This window comes from Lepidothrix coronata, unplaced genomic scaffold, assembly GCF_001604755.1.
Source record: "Lepidothrix coronata isolate B3197 unplaced genomic scaffold, Lepidothrix_coronata-1.0 Scaffold78, whole genome shotgun sequence".
NCBI classification, from domain to species: domain Eukaryota; kingdom Metazoa; phylum Chordata; class Aves; order Passeriformes; family Pipridae; genus Lepidothrix; species Lepidothrix coronata.
Genome location: NW_016690258.1, coordinates 2,360,714 through 2,380,574, shown reverse-complemented (window position 1 = coordinate 2,380,574; position 19,861 = coordinate 2,360,714). Strand labels below are relative to the sequence as shown.

Below are 19,861 nucleotides of genomic sequence, written 5' to 3'. Positions count from 1 at the left end.
TTGCACCTTATGTTAAATGACGGCCCCTACCAGTTTTGTGAAAGTGTGTGTCTGGGATAAAACACTTGAAAAGGAAATGGCAAAAGAAAAACTTGCATGAATTTGAGGTCTTATAGGTATTGCAGCATCTCTTGGGAAAGTTTAGTGGGAATGGGAGATTGAAGAGAAGGAAGAGAGGGAATTGGACATACAGAGAGAGCTTCAGTCAGCACTTATACCTCACTGGGCACTTCTGCATCCCTTCATTAGATGATGTTTCTTTTCATCTATACTTGATCCCATCATGGTTTCTTCCCTCCATGGGTAGATGCAGAAAGAAGAGAGAGCAGTTAATTTAGGCTTTGGAATCAAATCAGCCTCTCTCTGCCCAACAGAGAGACACAGGCAGGAAATAGGCTGGAGGGGCACAGAACTAAACATCTGAGTTACTCACCAAAGGGCCAGTGTTGCTCAAGGGCCATGCAGACCTTTACATGAAGCTCTGGGCCACAGAACACCCTGATTTAGGGTGTTCACTCCATCCTACCTGTGCACACACCTGGCTCTTTCATGTGTTGTCAGAACTATGGCTATTGCATAGTTAAAGCAATAGAGCAGCTTCCCCAGAGCAGCTGTACCTCGTCTGTGCTGCACAGGGTGGCTCATCCCAGCTTGTTCTTGTTGGTTTTCCAGAGGTCCGTCTGCTGCCCCGGCTACTACGGACACATGTGCGAGATGTGCCCAGGGAAGCCAGGCCAGTGGTGCTCTGGGAACGGGGAATGCCAGGATGGCATGGAGGGCAGCGGAGAGTGCCGGTGCCTGGAGGGTTTCCACGGCACTGCCTGTGAAATGTGTGAAGTGGGACGATATGGAGCTGACTGCAAATCAGGTGACACCAATGGCTACTGCAGCTTGTCTCGAATGTCCTGCTTGCAAAGGGAGAAAAGTGGCCACATCTCAGCTCTTGGGAGGGGTGGTGGGAAGGGAGAAATATCCCAAAGGTTCTGAGACAGACAAATGGCTGGTAGGCCACAAGAGTGGGATAATGTGAGTGAGTGAGTGAGTGAGTGAGTGAGCGAGTGAGCACTTGTGGTCAGCCAGAGGAGTGGCCCCATTTTTCATCCTCAAGCCAAAGCATGTGCTGTGCTGTGCTGCTCATCCTGTTGCCACCCAAAACCAAGATGTTTTTCTACAGAAAGTAGAGGCAAGTGGTCTATTCCTGGGCTTTTTGGCCTGGCAGTGAGGGAACAGGAGCTGATACTCCTGTGACATTTTCTTTATGGCACTTTGGTGAGTTGGATTAGGAACAAAGCAGCCAGCAAAATGGCAGCAGGTCTCTCTGCTTGTGAGAGCTGGTTGGTTTGACAGTGATGAGTGTTTGTATTCCCCCTGCAGAATGTGCCTGTGACAACGGGATATGTAACGATGGACTGCAAGGGGACGGGAGCTGTGACTGCTTCCCAGGGTGGAAGGGCCCCACCTGCCAAGAGAGTACGTGAGTGTGAAGGGGCCTGTGGTGTAACACTGTCTTTTTAGCACAAAAATCTGTGTGATCCTCTTTAGTTGCCAGAGGAATTCTGTGTTAGCTGAGCAAGGTGACCACAGTCTCATTTTCATCCTCCTGAAAGCTTTTCAGACTGTGCTCGCTCATTCCCAGACAGAAGCTGCATTTGTAGTTTAGCTTCCCCAACAGCACATGAACCCTTGAGATCTTTGGATGAAACTCATATTGAGAAAAGCCCATCCCCTGCTTCCTTCTCCACTGAGACTGGGGCACCACAATAACAGCCCTGTGAGAGAGAGAGATGGAAGCTTTCAGCCAGATTGGGTTGACCATGACTCCTGTTACTTGCCTAAAAGGGTGGCAGGACTCCACTTGAATTTTAAAAGGGCCACAGTGTGTCTGCAGAGCTGCTTTTTCTGCTCGCAGATCTATTCATTTAGGTGAGCTCAGGCTGTATCCTGCCATTATCAATAAATCTGTCACTGTGTGTCAAAATAACACATTGGGATTTTGTTTAGCATTTGGGTGGAGAGAAACCTGAACTTCTAAATACTTTGGCATTTTAAAGGTTTGCATGCAAAGACGTATTTTATAGTGAAGTCAAACACTTTGGGGTATTTAGAAATAGAAATTGAGTGGAGATGTCCTATCTAGTGTAAATGTAAAGCATGAAAACAGTTCATCTTTTGCTTTAAAAGGGCCAAAGCCAAATGGCTCTGTATGTCTGGATTAATGAGGCTTCAGTCCTTGTTTCATTCCTAGCAGTGTGGAGGCCTTTTGCAGGGCCCATTTCTCTAGCTGGCAGAAATGGCCCCAACAAGTGCTAAACTGAAAATGCCAAGTCATGTTTGTGTCTTCTCTTGCAGGAATCAAGACTGACCTATGCAATAACACCTGTCATCAAATGGCCAAGTAAGTGCAGACAAGGGGCTGAGTCATCCATGTGTGTTTGTGAGTGTTTTACTCAGAGTTGATTCTGTGTTTAGGCCTTTGCAGAGGTGTGGGAGAAGGTGCCTACTCATTTAAAATGGAACTAAAAGTTCCATTCTGGGAACTCTCTTTGGTGCTGAGCCACATCCATTTTCCCCAAGGATTTTGTCTGTCTGAGCATAAATTCATTCCAAGTCCCTTCTGCATGTGTGGATGGCCTTGATGCCAAGTCCTGGCCAGCATGACTTGAGTGTTTGGTGCTGTAAAGAAATCCACAGCATGTTCCTCCTGTGGTCATTGTGGGCTCTGCACATGCCAGACTTGTACTTGTTGTCCCACTGGCTGAGCAAATCAGGAGGTGCCGTCACTGATTGTTTAACCCTTTCTTGTTTCAGCTGCCTCAATAGTTCCACAGATTCCCTACCTATGTGCTTCTGCTCTGCTGGATACACAGGGAATGGGACCCATTGCACAGGTACATCCACCGAAGACACGGTGAAATAAATTCTGTGATGTTGCCAGAACAAAGATCACTCAAATCCTTTTCCTCTCAGTCATCCATCATGAGCTCTGCTGTGCTTTGGTAGAGAAGTTTTCCAGTCCAGAGCTTTACACAGGATGCTCTTGATGTTGCTAAAGCCTGCAAGAGAGGGATATAAAGGCAGGCAAGTGTAGGAGGGCAGTTTCTATTGCCTGTGGAGAGAGATGCACGTGAATGGGTTGTATTTGTTCTGATATTACAGCAATGGTGGCAAAGATATAACAGTTTTGGCCATGAATCCCTGGAATATGGATGTTTCAACTCCCTAGAACTTTGTGATTCTTCTATTTGCTGACCATGCTAAAACCAGATAGAAGCAGTGCAGCAGTTGTGCCAAAATGAGGTAGAAATTTGGGGTACCACTCCAGAGCTACATTACAAACCTGGTCTATGTCAAAAGCAAACAGACCAGGAAAAAACAAGTGATAAAATTGTAACAGTCAGAACACTGGTAGACATTTCAGTATCTTTTCAGTATTGTCCTTGTTGAAATGTGAGTGAGAAGGGGAAAAAAAGAAAAAAAACCCCACACATTTACATTGTTCAGGAAAATATTTTTTTCTCATCTAACCATTAGTCCTCAGTGAGCAAATGCTGTGAGGAAAAGACTTATTAGTCCAGTTTGGAGGTTATTTAAGCTCATCTTACTTACTTGAACTGGCCACTCTCAGGTCTGGATGAGGCTCCAGGCCCTTAAAGGACCAATATTTTCATCAAGAACCAAAGGGATTTTAACAAGACGCGATTTTTGTTAAGGTGGATGATCATTCTGGCACAGTTGATCGTTCCCAGGTGCTCTGAGCTGATTCTGCTTCTCTTGTTTGTGGTCCCAGAAATAGATCCCTGCACTATGGACCACGGTGGCTGCTCCATGCACGCTGTGTGCACCAAAGTGTCCCCAGGAGAGAGGACCTGTGTCTGTAAGGATGGCTACGCTGGGGACGGGACACTCTGCCTGGGTGAGTGCTCAGTGCCTGCTCTGGGGATAGCAGAGAGGCATCATTCCTGCTTAGGGGGATTCCAGCCTGAAAGCCTTAGTGTTTTGGTGTCAAACCAGAAGAGCCCTGACAGGTTTCTCGCTCTGATCCATGTCATGGAGAGGCTCAGAGACAGAAGGTGAGGGCAAACTCACACAAGGGTGCTCTGAGATGAAGGTGGAGCTGGAGGAGAGTCCAGCCCTCTCATATCCTTCAGTGTACACCCAGATAGGCATGGAATTATCTGTGGGCACATTTACCACAGTTCAGAGACCCCACATGTGGCAGGAGTAGAACCTGCAGTTGCTTCCTATTCCTTTGCCACCACAAGACAGTTTCCCAGGAAGGTGTTTCCCAAAGTGGAAAGGTTCTCCCTGTTGCTTTCCCAATACCTCTTTGGACCACTAATTCCCAACTGCCTTGTGCAGTAATTTCTATAATTTATTATTAATATAATTTATTGTTTTGCTGCAGAAGTTGATCTCTGTCTTGAAAGCAATGGGGGCTGCCACACCAACGCTGAGTGCATCAAAACAGGCCCAAAGAAGGTGAGTATGTAGGATGGATGTCAGGATAACATTATTATGGAGATTGTCACAGCTCTGTAATTCTCTTAGAGACAGCCCTGCCCCTTGCAGTACCCTGCTTTGTGCCTGCTACCTTCCACACAGAGAAGTTGCCTGGGAAGAGCATGAAAAGATGGCTGTTTCCATGAAAGCAGATGGCTTTGCTGGCCAGAGGCTGGAGGCAGTCTCGGGTTGTATTTGTTGTGGACACAAGTGTGGTTATTCATGAATGCAGCAATGGGTGTTACACCACATGCCTTTCATCCAGTGCAGCCCTTGTGTGCTTTGTTTACTGTGTCTAAGTTTCAGATTGAGGATCTGTTCTCCCTCCAGGTTGCCTGCAACTGTCTTCCTGGTTACAGTGGGGATGGTGTGAGCCAGTGCAACCCCATCAACCTGTGTGAACAGGTATGTCTGCATTTTGCTGCTACCAGAGGCGAAGGCCACAGCCTTGAAGTGTTCCTTTCTCCCAGTAGTTAACAGCAAGAGCAGCATTAGCCTGGTTGTTTGGAGCTGCCTGTCTTGCCTTTCCACATACTGGAAGGACTTCCTTGTGTATCTGGTTTCCATTGCCTCTCACAATGACCTTTGAGTGTGTTGGTCACCTGGCACTCCCTCAGTGTGGAAACAGTGACACAGGGCTGGAGGCAGGTGGGCTTTTTCCTCTCTGCCTGTTTTGTGTGGGCTGTGCCCAAAAGCTTCAGAGTAACCTGTGCTCACAGCATCACTGCCATTTCTCAATGTCCCTCTGAATCATGGGGTTTGTCATCACCCTGGGTTCCAAACTGAGGTGAGAAAGTCTTGTTTCATGGTAGGGTTTGGTGCTGGAAAACCCTCGGGGATTTGGGTGAGGTTTATTCTAAGGCACTAAAGAGGGGGGAGGAAGAATGGTTTGCAGATCCCACGTGGGAGCTCCCACAGGCCGTTCAGATTGTTGGAGATGCCCCCCCATGGAGGCCTTTTGCTTTCCCTGGCAGAACAATGGAGGCTGCAGCCCCTTTGGGCTCTGCAAGTACACGGGGCCAGGCACTCGGAACTGCTCCTGCTCCTGGCACAGCGTTGGAGATGGCTTCACCTGCCGTGGCAAAGTGCATCAGGTGAGAGGCATGTGCAGCACCTCCTGTGTCTGTGTCCCCTGCCCTGCAGCAAACCACTCCCTCCCATCCCAAGTGGAAGGTGCAGGTGAGCTGATCTCAGTGTCATAGCAATGTGGTGTAGGAGCGGAAACAGGTGCTTTGAGACAAACTCCATAAATCATAGGTGTGTTTGGTGTGCCAGCTGTGGGAGAGAATCACAGTAAAATGACTTTGTTCCAAAGGGAGCAATGCTGGGAACATCCTGCTGCTCTGTCAGCAACATTGGCCATACCTCCAGGGGCTGTTTTCTTCATGTTTTAGGTAAATGGGAGTGATTTGTTTTTTTCCCAAGGCAATTTACTTCTGCTCAGTGGGATGAGGGCAAGTGTCCCCTGTGGCCATGCCAGGATGTGGGATCCAGTCTGGAGGGCAGCAGTCTGTGTCCAATTCTGTTGCCAATACAATGGCTGTACTTGGGAAAGCAGGTGACCTTTCCAGCTAGTGGCAAATAAAATCTGTCATCCCCACAGCAGAGCCAGAAGAAAGGAGATGGACTGTTGTGTGCTTCTACTCTTACTGAAAGTTAGTGTGGTAAGGAGAGGGAGTTTGCCTTGCCAAGGTGTGTCTGCCCTCTGGGCAGCACCCCAGCACTGGTAGTGGCAGCACAGTGAGGTTAAAGCAGAGGTTTTGTGAAGCACTCAAGGTGTCCCATGAGCAAGAGACAGTTACCTATGAGACAGCTGCTGCAAAACCAGCCAGCTTTCCACTCTGTCCATGCCATCCTGCAGCACTTGTGATGTGAATGGTGCAGGCAGAGGTCACTGTAACATCCATGTCATCTGTCCCTACAGTGCTGGTGAGGGAGGGAGGGAAGATCACTATGGTGTGTCAGGAGAACTGGTGCCTCATAAGGGTGGGAGAGTGACCTAGGGCAGAAGGAACAGGTCACTGTGCTAGCTGGTGAGGAGCACAGTGCTAACACCAGCTGATTCTCTTTGTTTAAGGAGCTTGGAAGGATTCCAGACTCGTCCGTGTTCTTTAGGATGATACAGGTTGGTAACAAACAGCCTTGTCCCTGTCTCTGTGCAGTAAATCCCACTTTTCTGCAAAGAGTCTTACTAACTGGAACCCTGTTTTCTGTTTGCCTTCCCGCAAATGCTCTTCTAACACAGGCAGAAAACATCAAAGAACTCAGTGGGGCAGGGCCTTTCACTGTCTTCGTCCCACAGACAGATTTCATAGGAAACACTACAACAGTAAGTGTCCTCCCATCCCAAGCTCTGTCAGGTGTTTCTCAGCTCCAGTTGTGGCAGTGTCCCCTCTGGGACTGCTCTGCCCAGTGAATTGAAGCAAAGGGCGTTAAAATTGAACCATGGAGGGTTAAAGGCATCCCCCATTCTCCATCAGTGTAAGAGCAGAAGTTTGGAGGCATCTCACCAAGGAGAGTCTGGGCAGGGGTGGACATGGCTCCTGTTGTAAGGAGACCCTCACTGGAGGCCCTTCTCATGGGGCTCAGAGGCACTGTGAGAATGGGGTCACATCACTAGTCCCAACCTTTTTCTCATGGGCTCCCATATGCCCAATAAAGGAACAATTCCCAAAGATTACATATCCCAGATGTCACTTCCTCAAGGAAAATGTGGTCATTTGTCCTTCCTCAAAGGACCTAAATACTGGTTTTGTCAACCTGGTTGAAATTTCCCAAAGCTCTCAAATTGTTTTGTGTATTCCCTGTGTTTTGGAGGGACTGGCTTTCCTGCAGGTATGAGTCAGAGGGGCCTTGGGCAATCCAGGTCTGCCTCACTGGGAGCGGGGACCCTGCATGCAAGGCAAAGTGCCCCAATGTGACCTCTGTTTTCTGCCTGTAGTTTGAGGAATGGAAGAGCAGACGTCTCCTCCGGGACCTGCTTCGCTACCACATGGTGGGTTGCCAGAAATTGCTCTCCAGTGACCTGGAAGCCCAGGAGTCCCTCACATCTTTATCTGGTCACAAAATAAAGATCACAGTGAACGAGGTAATTCCCTTCCCTGTCCCACCTGTCAGGATGTCCCTTCTGCTGTCATTTGAAGCCACTGTGGTTGTGGCAAGTGGCTTGCCCAGGGCCCACAGATGGCTCAGAGGGCGGTTCCAAGGCTGTGAATTCCCCATCATGTCCCCTCTCCCCCAGAATAGCATCTTTCTCAATGGGGAAGCCAAGGTGGTCATGAGTGACATCATCGGCGTGAACGGGGTCATCCATTTCATCAACAAGATCCTCATTCCAAGTGACCTGGTGGACCGTAACATCTCCTCCAAGCTCTCATTGGTGAGGCTGAAGGCAGGGCTGTGGTGAGGGCAGGGCCAGGATCTCTCTCCCAGTGGCGCTGCCTCAGCACAAGGCTGCGTCGGCTGCTCTTCCTCCCTCTTCCTGACTGTGGAGGGGTTGTCTGAGGGCATGGATTTGGCTTGTGAAGGTGACAGCACTTGTGGCATAGCCATATTTGGAACAGAAGGAGCCTTATCTATCACTAGGGAACAGCAGTACTGGATGTAGGTGGGGAGATGTGTCCCATGCCAACCATCACACTTTTTTCCAGCGGAGAGCAGATTGCAGCGTGAGATTGCCAATGCCTCTCTGGTACTCCTCAAGCAAGCACTAGGAGCTTATACATCCTGCATTTTACACAAGATAACATTTTCTGTACAGCACAACAGGGTGCTGGAATTCATCCCAGCTCCTGCCATAGCAGCGTCTGTCCAGGATGAATCAGAAAAGCAGGGGCTGCCAAATGCCATCCCTTTCCAGGCCAAATCATCAGCACGATGGTGACAGAGATAAACTTGTGTTTAGCTGCTGCAGTTGTTAACTGTCTGGTTTCTCCAGTGTGTTGCTGGTACTGGAGGGGGAACCCTTAGAGACAGTTGCTTGCTTTCCTCCCTCTGCAGCAGAACATCACGGAGGTGGCAGAGGCCTTTGGGTACAGCATTTACAGCAAGCTGCTGCAGGTGAGTGACCTCACACGGGCTGCTCTGTGGGGAGGTGGTTTTGTGCACGTGCACGTTCAGTTTTGGGGCTTGTGGCTTTTCCTTTGTGTCCCCTGTTACCTTGGACAGGACGCGGAGCTGCTGCCGCTGGTCAGTGACCCCCTGCACAGGCCCTTCACGCTGCTGTGGCCCACGGACGCCGCCTTTAACGCTCTCCCCGAGGACAGGCAGAAGTACCTGTACCGCAGGGAGCACCGGGACGTGCTGGCCTCCTACCTCAAGGCACACATGATCAGGGACACCAAGGTAAATGTGATGGCACACAGGCTGCTGCTTCCTGAGGCCACACGTGGTGCCACCGCCTGCCTGTGGTTACGTCAGAGTGACCTTGCCAAATTATTGCTGCTGTGGAACATGCAGCACATCAGCTGTCTAGGGAAGACCCAAAGCTGTTTGAGCATTTGAGGCAACTACAGCTTCATCATGAGCCTCTGGGGGCTGAGCTGAAACCTTCTGTCATCACCTTCCTGGGGAGGCCACATCACTGCTAGAGTGTCATTGCAAGGCTCACAAACAGGCTCTTGTCTACAGGGGTGATAAACGAGGGAAAAGTCCAGCTGAGAAAAACTAGGGCCTACTTTCACACACTGGACTCTCATGTTCAGGAATCTGGGATTAACCCAGCATTGTTGTGCTGTGCCACCCCACACCAACTTCATGTACTTCCACGTCACACCCTCTGAGTGTGGCTGCTGACCCCTGTCCTCACCAGGCAGCATCCCATTAGTATGAACTGCCAGTTTTGCCTGTCTCTCCCTTCACATTCTTCTTATTTCCCTCAGATTTTTGCTGGTAACATGCCCCAGGTCGAAACCATACGGACCATGCACGGCTCCACCATCTCGTTCAGCTGCAGCAAAACCCACGTGGTGAGTGTTGGTAATGCCGAGCTCAGCTTCCACGGATCAGGTGTCCCTGGGCGTGGCCATGGAGCCACTGGTGCTTCTGGCAGGAACTGAACACAGTGCTTGCAGGCAGCTGAGCTGTAGAGAGGCTCAAGATGTTGTGTTCAGCTCAGGGAGGTGTGGGGGTGTGTGGCACCTGCACACACATGTCACAATGACCTGGTTGCAAAGCCACCCCCATGGTGCCACAGCCTTGGCACATGTTGGACAGAGGCCATCCTTAGGAGAAGTGGCCATGGAAAGTGTTATTCAGGAAAATATTGTCCAGGATGTGAGTACAGAGATTTTGGAGAGTTCTTGGGGTGATTAAGAAATCATGGCAGTCAAAAATGGGCAACTTCTGGGTGGTGCACCAGGATGTAGGATGTGCTGGAGTCACACTTTGCTTTCTTCCTCTGTTAGGGGGAGATTCTGGTGGGGAACGGTGATGCCACCATCATCCAGAGGCACATGGAATTCAGTGGGGGCATTGCTTATGGCATTGATAGACTGTTGGAGCCACCAGATCTGGGATCTCGGTGTGATAAGTTCAGCTTCACTGAGCTACAGGTAAGCACTTGTGATGAGCTCAGTGAGGATCTGTGCCACACGTGCCGTGCCATGCCTAGGACGAGGGGTGTCAGGAGGGCCTGCTGCTCTTCCTTGGCAAAGCTCTGAGCAGCCAAGAGAGGCAGCAGCACATGCTGAGTTGTTGTGAGGTTTCTTTCTCCCCTCCACAGGGATCTACAGAGAGCTGCGGACTCTGTGGCATCGAGCCACCCTGCCCTGCTGGCTCCGTTCAACGGGTAAAGCTCACAGCTTTGTCACCAAGGAGGCCTGTGGGGGGACTGATACCCACGTGCCCCTCATGTTTTAGCAGCAAAATGAAGGCCCCCCCCCCGCCTGTGGCAAGTCCCTCACATTGTCCATGCCCTGCCCCAAGGCACACGGTCCCATAGGGCAGGAGCTAGGCTGAGAAATATGGGGTTGGGGCTCCAGTGCTCTTTGCTTGGTCAGCCCCTATGTGGGTGACAGTGGCACAGGGGTCCTTCCACCAGCATTGGGGTGGCTCTGGGTGCTTTAAAGCAATAGAGCTCAGCCTGGCCACCGGAGAGCAGCCTTGGGAGGCAGAGGTTGTACCCCATTCTCACTGTGGGCTTCTGGCACATCCCTAAGGTTCATCTGTGGCTTCTCTGTCATCTGCCCCCTCACATGTTAGGAAGCCTCTGTCGCTTGTCATAAAACTGAATGAGTGGCACGAGAAAAGTCAAGGTGAGTTATCAGTGACCAATGTGGCGAACTCTGTTTTGCCTGTTCCCTCACAGGGGGAAACCAGGCGCTGCTACTATTACGGAAACCAACTGCTGAGGAACACGTTCCTGCTTCACCGCAACTCCCTGTTGCGGCCGTCGTGGCCACCACACTCCCCGTGGGACCCCTTCAGGAGACACTTCTCTTCCAGGGGGCCTCTGAGACGAGGCTGCAGGAGGAGCTGCGTTTCCAGCCAGTGGATCCCACAGTGCTGTGCCAACCACTACGGCCGAGACTGTCGGGGTAAGAGCCGCGCAACCCTTTCCCACCCCAGCCCTTTCTCCTGTGGGAAGGTGGCACTACTGGTTCAGCACAGACATTTTGCATCCGTGAATGTCCTTCCCTGGAGAAGGGTGGGCAAAACCCCAGGCAGGGAGCCCCAGCCTGTAGAGGGTGCAGGGAACAATCCCCTGGGAGCGTGTGTGGACTAGTATATCAGGGAATTCCCTTTCCTTGGAGAGCCTCTTGACTCCATGGAGAGCCCTGGGCACAGGGCTGCCAGGGGTGGCTGTCAGACATGTCACTCACCCTTAAGTATTGCCAATGCTCAGCCATTCCCTGGTGTCTGTGCTCTGTGCACGGGCAGCTTTCACATCTTTGTGTGAGTCTGCTGCCAGGTTAGTGTGGGGTGCAGACCCAGCACATTGCAGCAGATGGTCTGGAAACCATGCCAAATTTGACCCTTTTGCCCCCATTCCCAAAGTTTGCTGTTGTGGGATGTCCCCAGCACTCACTCCCCAGACTGCCTGAGCTGTCTGTGGTCCAAGCACCCCCATAAGCAGGAGCTCAGCTGGCACCTGGTGTGCAGGCTCAGTGTCAGTGGGAGGCTCCTCTCCAGCCCAGGGTCCCTTTGTCACCTTTGTCACCTCAGCCTCATTGAGGTGCCCCCTTTGCAGTGTGCCCAGGGGGGCTGGAGGCGCCGTGCAATAACCGTGGGACCTGCGACGACAAGATCAGCGGCTCGGGGAGGTGCAACTGCAGCGAGGCCTTCATCGGGACCAGCTGCGAGCTGTGCGCGCCCGGCAGATACGGCCCCGAGTGCCGAGGTACGGGGTGGTGGCTGTGGCACGTGGTGCTGCTTGAGAGGGGGTAGGGGCTGGGCTGACCCCCTTGCAGCTGACAGCATGGGAATCAGAGCTGCCACGGTCCCCACAGTGCTCGTGTCAGACCTCTGGGGCTGGGGACATCCCTCCCTGGGGTCTTGCCAGACAGCTGTAGTTGGACAAGACTGGGTGGCACATGCTGGGAGCTGTGGCCAAGTGCAGCCATGCTGGCAATGGCCTCACCTCTGTGATGAGACCACAGGGTCAACTCAGCTGAGAGCCCAGGCTGACAGAAAGCATTATGATGTATTTTGAGCCGGGGGACACGTAAGTTGTGATGGACCCTGTACAGAAAGAGCATCTCCTGGGATGTGCTCAACAGGGCCTTGTGCCCATGTGAGACAAAAGCCAAGGGAAGGAAAAGAGAGTCCCTCCATCCTGCCATCCCAAACTGGGCCTTATGGGCTCTCCAGGAATGTATTTGACAGCTGAATGTTTGCAGGGTTTCATTGAGGAAACACATTTCCAGAAATGCCCAGGGGAGAGAGGAGTGATGGGGGTTTGTGGATGCAGAGGCTTTCCCTCCTCTGTGAAGGACACCTGTTACAGAGGAGGACAGTGACAGAAGGGCTGTATGTGCTGCCATGCCCACCTTCATACCTGCCCACACATGCCACCAAGGCAGGTGCCATGATGGTGTGTTAATCCCTTCCTCCCAGAGTGTAACTGCACTGAGAACGGCGTGTGCAATGCGGGGCTGCACGGTGACGGCTTCTGCTTCTGCGCCGAGGGCTGGACTGGAGACCGCTGTGAAATCAGAACAGGTGAGGGATGCCAAGCCCCACCACCCACTATTCCCTGGGACCTGCTGCCATATGGCTGCTTTTCCAGTAGCTGGATAGTCCAAGCAGCAGATTAGAAATATCAAAATATCTCCAAAAAGGAGCTCTCAGTTGTGAGGCGCATCCTGAGATCTGTTGAATTTCACAAGGGTTGGGGTGGTGAGGAGGAGGAAGAGGAGGAGGAGGAGGAGGAAAGGTTCACTGGAACGTTAACAAGCCCCTGAGCTCAGAGGTGCTCCAAAAAGAGCTTGAGCCTGAGGTGAAGGCCTGAGGTGTATCCGATGGAGTAACAGCCCTGTGTGTTTGGGCAAGGCACCTAAAGAAGAGAACAGGGGGGAGGAAGAGAAGTGGGAGCATGGGGCAGGTGGTGGTGATGGCAGCCGTGCCCGTGTCACAGCCCTTAGATCATCCTGACCCGCGTGTGCTCTGGTTTCAGTGGTGACCCCCACCTGCTCCCCACCGTGCCACCCCCAGGCCGTTTGCCGCGCCGGCAACCTCTGCGAGTGCGACCTGCACTACGAGGGGGACGGGAGAGTGTGCTCAGGTACAGGGGAGCCACGGGGGCTGGGCTGGAGGGGTGGTGGCCAGGGCAGTTGGACCGACCCCCATGAGGTGTTGTAGTTAACGCAGCACTTTCACCCCGCGCAGTGATCGACATGTGCAGCCAGGACAACGGGGGGTGTGCCCGGCACGCCCAGTGCTCCCAGCTGGGCGTGAACGTCTCCTGCGCCTGTGATCCCGGCTACAGCGGCGACGGCTACGTGTGCGACCCCATCGATAGGTGTGCGGACGGCAGGAACGGGGACTGCAGCCAGCACGCCTCCTGCATCAGCACCGGCCCGGTGAGCGTGGCCCCTGCGCCGGGGAGATCCTCTTGCCATCCCAGGTGGCTGCCCTGGGACGCTTCAGGCTGCTGGAGGACACTGATGTGACAGTGTCCCCACTACTACAGTCCCCTGCCCCTCCTCCTCGGTCCCCTCAGCTGCTGTGCTCATCCTGCAGGTTCTCACCACTGCACCATGCCCTTGGTCTGCTGCCTGGCTGCGGGGATGGTCCTGGGGTGTTATGCTGAGGCCATTTGTCCCCTATTCCTGTGTCTAAGGGGTATAAGATGCGTCAGTTGTGGCATTCCTGTGGTGTTTTGGGGCTTCTGGGATGGTCCTTCAAGGACAGTGCTGGCCATTTTTGCAGAGGAACCAGAGCTGCTCACTGCAGGCCAGAAGATGGGACTGGGACCATGATGTAGTGCAAGAATCATGAGCCACATACCTCAAAGCTCAGCTCAAACAGCAAGTGACAAAGAGACAGTGTGACATTTTCTGGGTGTGCCCTCTGTCCTACAGAGGCCATGTGGCCTTTCATAGCTTTGTCAGAGTCTGGTTAGGCTGTAGAGGCTTTCTGAAGGCTTATCCCAGACTTCATAGGGATACAAGGATCCCCAGCTGGCATCTGCGTGTTTGCAGTCACACAAATGCCACCCTCCCTTTGTGCTGCAGAACGAGCGGCACTGCGAGTGCAAGCAGGGCTATGTGGGAGATGGGATCCAGTGCCTGGAAGAGGTCGTGCCCCCCACGGACCGGTGCCTGGAGGACAATGGGCAGTGCCATCGGGAGGCCATCTGCACTGACCTGCACTTCCATGGTGAGTGTGCTCACCCCCACAGTGCCAGGGATGGTGTTCCATGGAGAGGTCATGCTCCATCATCCTTCACCTTCTGGCTAGGGCACCCTTTGGGAGAGCTGGAGGGTGGGATGGACAAGGGGACAGGGACTCGTCTCTGTAGCTTGATCTGGTTTTCACATTCCCCTTTTCTCTACATGTCATACGGGGAAGACATGCCATCCTTGTCTGCTCCCATGTGATGTGAGATGGCCTCTGGTGGGTTACACTGCCAGGAAGCACCAACTCCACTGTGGAGGGCGAGAGGCTCCGGGGAAGCCTCTCCCTCGCTTGTCCCTTGGCCACATCCCACCCTTGGCCAGCAGTGCTGCCTGTGCTCACATATGGACCACGTGGCTGCCCGGGGAGGGGGCTCAGTCTGTGCTGTGCTGATGCTCCTGGGCCTTGGTGTTTTGCAGATAAGACCATGGGCGTGTTTCACCTGCAGTCACCCCGAAAAAAGTATGACTTCACTTATGAGCAGGCTCAGGAGGCCTGTGCCGCAGAAGGCGCTTCCCTGGCCACATTCCGGCAGCTCTCAGCAGCACAGCAGGTCAGGGCAGGGCTGGCTCTGTTGCCTCGTGGGGCTGGGACAGGCAGTGCTTCTCCTGAAGGTGACGTGTGGGTGGGTGACCTCTCATCCCCTCAGCCAGGCACTGTTTGCTCCATCAGCAGCCCTGAAACCAGGAGGACTGGTCACACTGGGATGAGACGTGTGGCAGTGCCTCCACACTTTAGGTGTTGGGGGGGATGTTGGATAAGGCTGCACAACGGGAATGTGCATCGGGGCACAAAAACTTGGGCAAGAGATATTATTTTTAATCTAATCATTGATTTTCCTTTGGTAGATGGGGTTCCATCTGTGCTTGGTGGGTTGGCTGGACAATGGCACAGCCGGATACCCCACAGCCTACCCCAACCCCAGCTGTGGGTCCAACCACGTGGGTATTGTGGACTATGGCTCCCGAAGCAACCTGAGCGAGACCTGGGATGCGTTCTGCTACCGGGAGAAGGGTGAGTGGTGCCAGCACATTGCCTGGGGACAGTCCTGCTGGGCACAAGGGCTGTGTCATGGCAGCAGGCACAGAACTGCCCTTGGAGCATGAGGCACAGGCAGGTGGGCATATCCCCCTCTCCCCATGCCCATGTCCAGAGGGAACATGCTGGGGTATCCAGAAGCCAAGGAAGGGGGGGTCAGTGTAACTGGAATGGGTGAGTCAAGTCCCGTCTCGGTTTTCCTTTGCAGATCTGACTTGCACCTGCCTTGAGGGGTTTGTGGGAGATGGGTACTGGTGCAGCGGGAGACTCCCCGATGTGCTCGCAGACAACGACCGCTTCTCCACCTTCTATTCCGTAAGGGATGCTCTCCGGGCTCTTCAGTAGCCAGCAGTTGGCAACAAGGCAGAGGGAGGGATGTGTCCTAACAGGAAGGAGTGGTGGTTTGGTCTGTGTGTGGGGTAGAGAGTACAAACACAGAGAGGTTTTCATTCCAGGGCTGGGGAGTTCCTGGGCTGGGGAAGCTGGTAGTGTTGCATTGCCAGCAGTGTGGTCATGGGGAAGATCTCCCATCTTTTCCAGATGTTGCTCAATTTTGCCAATGACACAGAAGAAGGACTGGATTTTTTCATGTACTTGTCTGATGACTCCGCTCCCAAAACTCTGTTTGTCCCTCTGAACTCTGGCTTTGCAGGCAACGAGGTAAGCAAGCAGGGATGAGTGGCTGCTTGAATGCCTGGGATGAACTATCAGAGCCCCAGAGGAGAGCAGGTGTTGCCAAAGCTGGCACGATGGTGTGAAATAGTTTGGGAGAGGAGGAGGAATGCGGGTCAGAGAAGACCACTGGCGGTCTCCGGTCCAACTACTCCTTCAGAAGATTTAGGTCAGGTTGCTCAGAGCCTTCTCCAATTGAACTTTGACAATTCCTAAGGATAGCAAATCCCTGCTGCTCTGCATAGTCGTTCTCTGCTGTGTTTTCTATGAATGGAGCTGCCTGTGGCCATGGAGGGAGTCTGGGCTTGGCCAGGGGGGCTGCACAGCAGCAGAGAAGGGGTGAGACCAGCTCAGCTGTTTCTCATCCCTGCACACTGTTGCATTTTCAGACACTGACAGGAGAAGAACTGAAGCTTCATGTGTCATCCAGCAATGTTGTCCTCTTCAGCTACAACCTCACAACAGGCACCATCATCCCATCCCAGTCAGGACATGACCTCCACATATCAGAACTCCCAGTGGGCAACAGTACAGAGCACTCAGTAGGTTTAACCTTGGCAGAGGGCAAAAGAACCCCCACAAGTTTTCACCACATCTCTTCTGAGACAGGGAACAACCGGGAGGCTTTCTGGTGAGGTGTCATCACCCGTGTTCTGTTCTGTAGGACGCCAAAGGGATCAATGACACGATGATTGTGGAGTGGGACATCATGGCTTTCAATGGCATCATTCACGCGATTGCAGAGCCCCTGAGGATCCCACCGCCTGTCATTCACCTCGGCCAGGTGAGTCCGAGGGCACGAACAGGGAAGGAACGTGCTGAAACAGCACGAGGGGATGAGGGAACAGGGATGAGGCAACTGAGTCATCCCAAGGGCTGGCCCCATCCTTTGCCCTCTGCTGTGGCCCATTTTGGGTGGGCTGCCCGCGGCCACATCGGGGAGCGGCAGCAGGAGCTGTGCCGGGGCCGTGCCGTGACGGGGCCGCTGTTTCCGAGCAGGTGAACGGTGCCGCGCAGGGCTCGGGCTCCGTGGCCACCGGGACGGTGTCAGCGCTGTGCTTCGCGCTGGCGCTGGCGGCTGGGGCCGGCATCGCCTACCACTGCGTGAGGAGGCGGCGGCAGGAGGGGCAGTTCGGGTATTTCCAGGTACGAGCGGGCCGGGAGGTGCGGGAGGGCGGGGGATGGAGCCGGGGGGTCCGCCGGGACAGGGCACCCGAAAGGGGGCGCCAGCGAGCCCGGCCAGACCGAGGGGGCGGGAACAGAGGACCGGGGGCGTGGCCCACTGCTCAAGCCCCGCCCCCCGCTCAGCCAATCCCACGCTTCCCCTGGCAGGCGGATCTGCGCGCGGACGAGGAGGAGGAGGAGCAGGAGGAGGGGGCGGGGCCGCGGAAGGCGCGGGCGGGGCCACGCGCCGGCAGGCCCCGCCCCCAGCGGCCGCTCGTGGCCATCCCCAACCCGCTGTACGGCGGCCACGCCCCCGACTACGAACCGCTGCACGTGAGACACGCCCCGCCCCGCCCCGCCCTCCCCTCACGGCGCCTCACCCTCAGCTCGCTCTCTTTGTGCTCCCGCAGGACCCGCCCCTGGCGGACTCCAGCACCGACCCCCCCGGGTTCCCGCAGTGACCCCGCACGGACCGGACCGGCCCGCCGCGAAATAAACAGCTCAGCGCCACCGGCTCTGCCCGTGCCTGCCCCCGATCCTTCCCCCGCCCACCCCTTCTCACCCCCCAGCCCAGCACCCGTCACGTCCCCGTACGAGGTCCACCAAAGCCTCCAGCACTCAGGGCACTCAGTTCAGCCGCCCCCAGGGACTCACGGCCCCCTCTCCTGCACTGTTGTTGTGTGACAGCCCCCGGGACACAGCAGCCCTCTCCTGTACCCTCACACTGCCCCCATCAGGTACGAATCAATCAGTCAGTCACCACCCCACATGCCCCGTTTGACCCCCCCGCAGTGAGCTGGTTAGTCAGTTAGTTATACATGCTGCAGACGTTTATTGAGCTACACACTACACACAGCACAAAGACAAATGCCACGTGCATCTACTACAGCTGTTGATTAGAGCAGCCATGTTAACAGTGATTGTCCAGGCCACGGAGTCGGGAGCAAGGCATCCTGAACGTCTGGCACGTGGCACAAAGACGAGGCAGTGAGACACCAGTGACAGACTGAAGGGCCAGCTTGGCACAGCACCAGGGAGGAACGTGTGGGAACCTGTGTGTGCATGTGTCTGTGTGCGACTCTCACTGAGGGTTGCTGACACACCTTGTACTTCAGCACCTGAGTCAGAGCTCCTGGCAGAGGGTCCCCCACACCAACCTCTCCTTCTGCTGCCTCTACACTGACAACACCCAGCTCCTCCAGCAATTGCAGCAGCCCAGTGCTCACAAGCCCCAGGTGCTCCCCCCACACTAATCCCCTGGCCCAGCAAACCCACAGCCCTTACCTGCTGCACAGACACACTCTGCAGTCACTCCTTTCCTTGCCTGCTCACTACCAGACTCAGGACAAGAAGTGCCTCCATTTGCTGTTCCATCTCTCCTTCCTGTCACCTCAACACCGACTGCCCCGCGAGCAAGCTGGCACTGTCACCCTTATTGCCATCTGCAAATGGTGCAGCAGTGAGGGGAGGAGCAGGAGGACCAGGACCAGTGTCTCCACCCCTTCATCCTATAGCCATCACTTCCCACACAACAACCAGCTTTCTGATGGCACAATGTTCTCCTGTTTCCCAGGGAGAATCAGCAGAGTGGCACAAACTCTCAACAGCTCCTCCCCACTTCAACTGCCCCTCTACCCCTCCTCAATGCCCTGCCTGGCCCTGGGGCAGTCTGAAGCCTGTCCAGGACCAGCATAGCCCCGAGCCAGGTGAAAGCCCACTTTCTGCACCTCACATCCTAAAGCAGCTCTCACCTGCCTGGGCCTCCAGACTGTCACCCTTGTCCTATCCTATAAGCTCTGACATTGCTATTAGCACCTCTTTGCTCTTCCTCCTCCTGAGGAGGCAGCACATGGCTTTGCATGGCCACACTCCCCTTTCTGACCCACCACACCCAGCAGCACTTCACACCCACACCTGCACCCTCCTTGGACAACCTCAGCAGCCCCTCCATCAACCTTAGGCCACATCTCAGTGAACACAGGTGGAATGCCACCATCTCTGCTGCCAACCCTGAACCTTCCCTGCAGGGCTGAACACATCCCTCTGCCACTCACAACAGACCACACCAACTGTCAAAATGGTGATGTCACATGGCACCAAGCCAAAAATACTGACAGTGCACAGCCCTAAACTCACTCAAAAACCAGGTGTGTCACAACATTTGAGACCCTGTGACCTACTCCCAACACCCCGGGCTTGCACATCCTGCACAGTTACCTAACAGTTCCCTACCAGAGTCCCCAGCTGGACAAATCAGACTGGTGGGGAGCAGGAATGGGCTGAGGGTTGCTGGTACCAGTTCTGGACAGGTAACACTGCTGATGCTTTGTCATCCATGATGGGCTTTATTGGTTGCCCAGATGGCAGCCCTGACCCCTCCCTGTCCACCTGCAGAATGACTCACACTGCAGTCCCAGGACATCTGGGCAGCTTCAGCCCTGACTCACCTTGTCACCCCTCCCCTGGGTTGCACTCACCAAGCACTGGAGACGTGGGGCTCCATGTCTGAGCCACTTCTCTGGGCACAGAGCAGGGAGTGGCTGTCCCACCACCTTCATTAGTTCTCCAGCTGACCTGCTCCTAGAGAGGACTCCCTGCCAGAGAACAAGCACCCAGGCTCTGTGCAGCCTACAACGCACCTCAGGGAAAG

At 54.1% G+C, this 19,861-nt stretch overlaps 1 protein-coding gene across 3 annotated transcripts in view; it reads left to right on the top strand.

Moving 5' to 3' along the window:
* The window catches only part of STAB1 (stabilin 1), a 62,513-nt gene extending 42,766 nt beyond the window's left edge, over positions 1-19,747 (top strand). For 2 of the 3 annotated variants that reach the window (XM_017819893.1, XM_017819895.1), the window contains exons 39-70: positions 673-868; positions 1,375-1,470; positions 2,350-2,395; positions 2,809-2,888; positions 3,788-3,913; positions 4,406-4,479; positions 4,831-4,905; positions 5,475-5,594; positions 6,578-6,625; positions 6,746-6,829; positions 7,442-7,588; positions 7,742-7,879; positions 8,500-8,559; positions 8,668-8,844; positions 9,381-9,467; positions 9,906-10,052; positions 10,223-10,288; positions 10,808-11,036; positions 11,690-11,839; positions 12,556-12,660; positions 13,115-13,222; positions 13,327-13,520; positions 14,175-14,319; positions 14,757-14,890; positions 15,186-15,351; positions 15,584-15,690; positions 15,916-16,035; positions 16,437-16,589; positions 16,712-16,831; positions 17,047-17,193; positions 17,380-17,544; positions 17,622-19,747. In XM_017819893.1, coding sequence (XP_017675382.1) covers positions 673-868; positions 1,375-1,470; positions 2,350-2,395; positions 2,809-2,888; positions 3,788-3,913; positions 4,406-4,479; positions 4,831-4,905; positions 5,475-5,594; positions 6,578-6,625; positions 6,746-6,829; positions 7,442-7,588; positions 7,742-7,879; positions 8,500-8,559; positions 8,668-8,844; positions 9,381-9,467; positions 9,906-10,052; positions 10,223-10,288; positions 10,808-11,036; positions 11,690-11,839; positions 12,556-12,660; positions 13,115-13,222; positions 13,327-13,520; positions 14,175-14,319; positions 14,757-14,890; positions 15,186-15,351; positions 15,584-15,690; positions 15,916-16,035; positions 16,437-16,589; positions 16,712-16,831; positions 17,047-17,193; positions 17,380-17,544; positions 17,622-17,672 — 3,861 coding nt within the window. In that variant the 3' untranslated portion in view covers positions 17,673-19,747. The remainder of the gene's footprint in view (positions 1-672; positions 869-1,374; positions 1,471-2,349; positions 2,396-2,808; positions 2,889-3,787; positions 3,914-4,405; positions 4,480-4,830; positions 4,906-5,474; positions 5,595-6,577; positions 6,626-6,745; positions 6,830-7,441; positions 7,589-7,741; positions 7,880-8,499; positions 8,560-8,667; positions 8,845-9,380; positions 9,468-9,905; positions 10,053-10,222; positions 10,289-10,807; positions 11,037-11,689; positions 11,840-12,555; positions 12,661-13,114; positions 13,223-13,326; positions 13,521-14,174; positions 14,320-14,756; positions 14,891-15,185; positions 15,352-15,583; positions 15,691-15,915; positions 16,036-16,436; positions 16,590-16,711; positions 16,832-17,046; positions 17,194-17,379; positions 17,545-17,621) is intronic. The other variant, XM_017819894.1, reaches the window with a different exon arrangement.
* Positions 19,748-19,861: the final 114 nt, after the last annotated feature.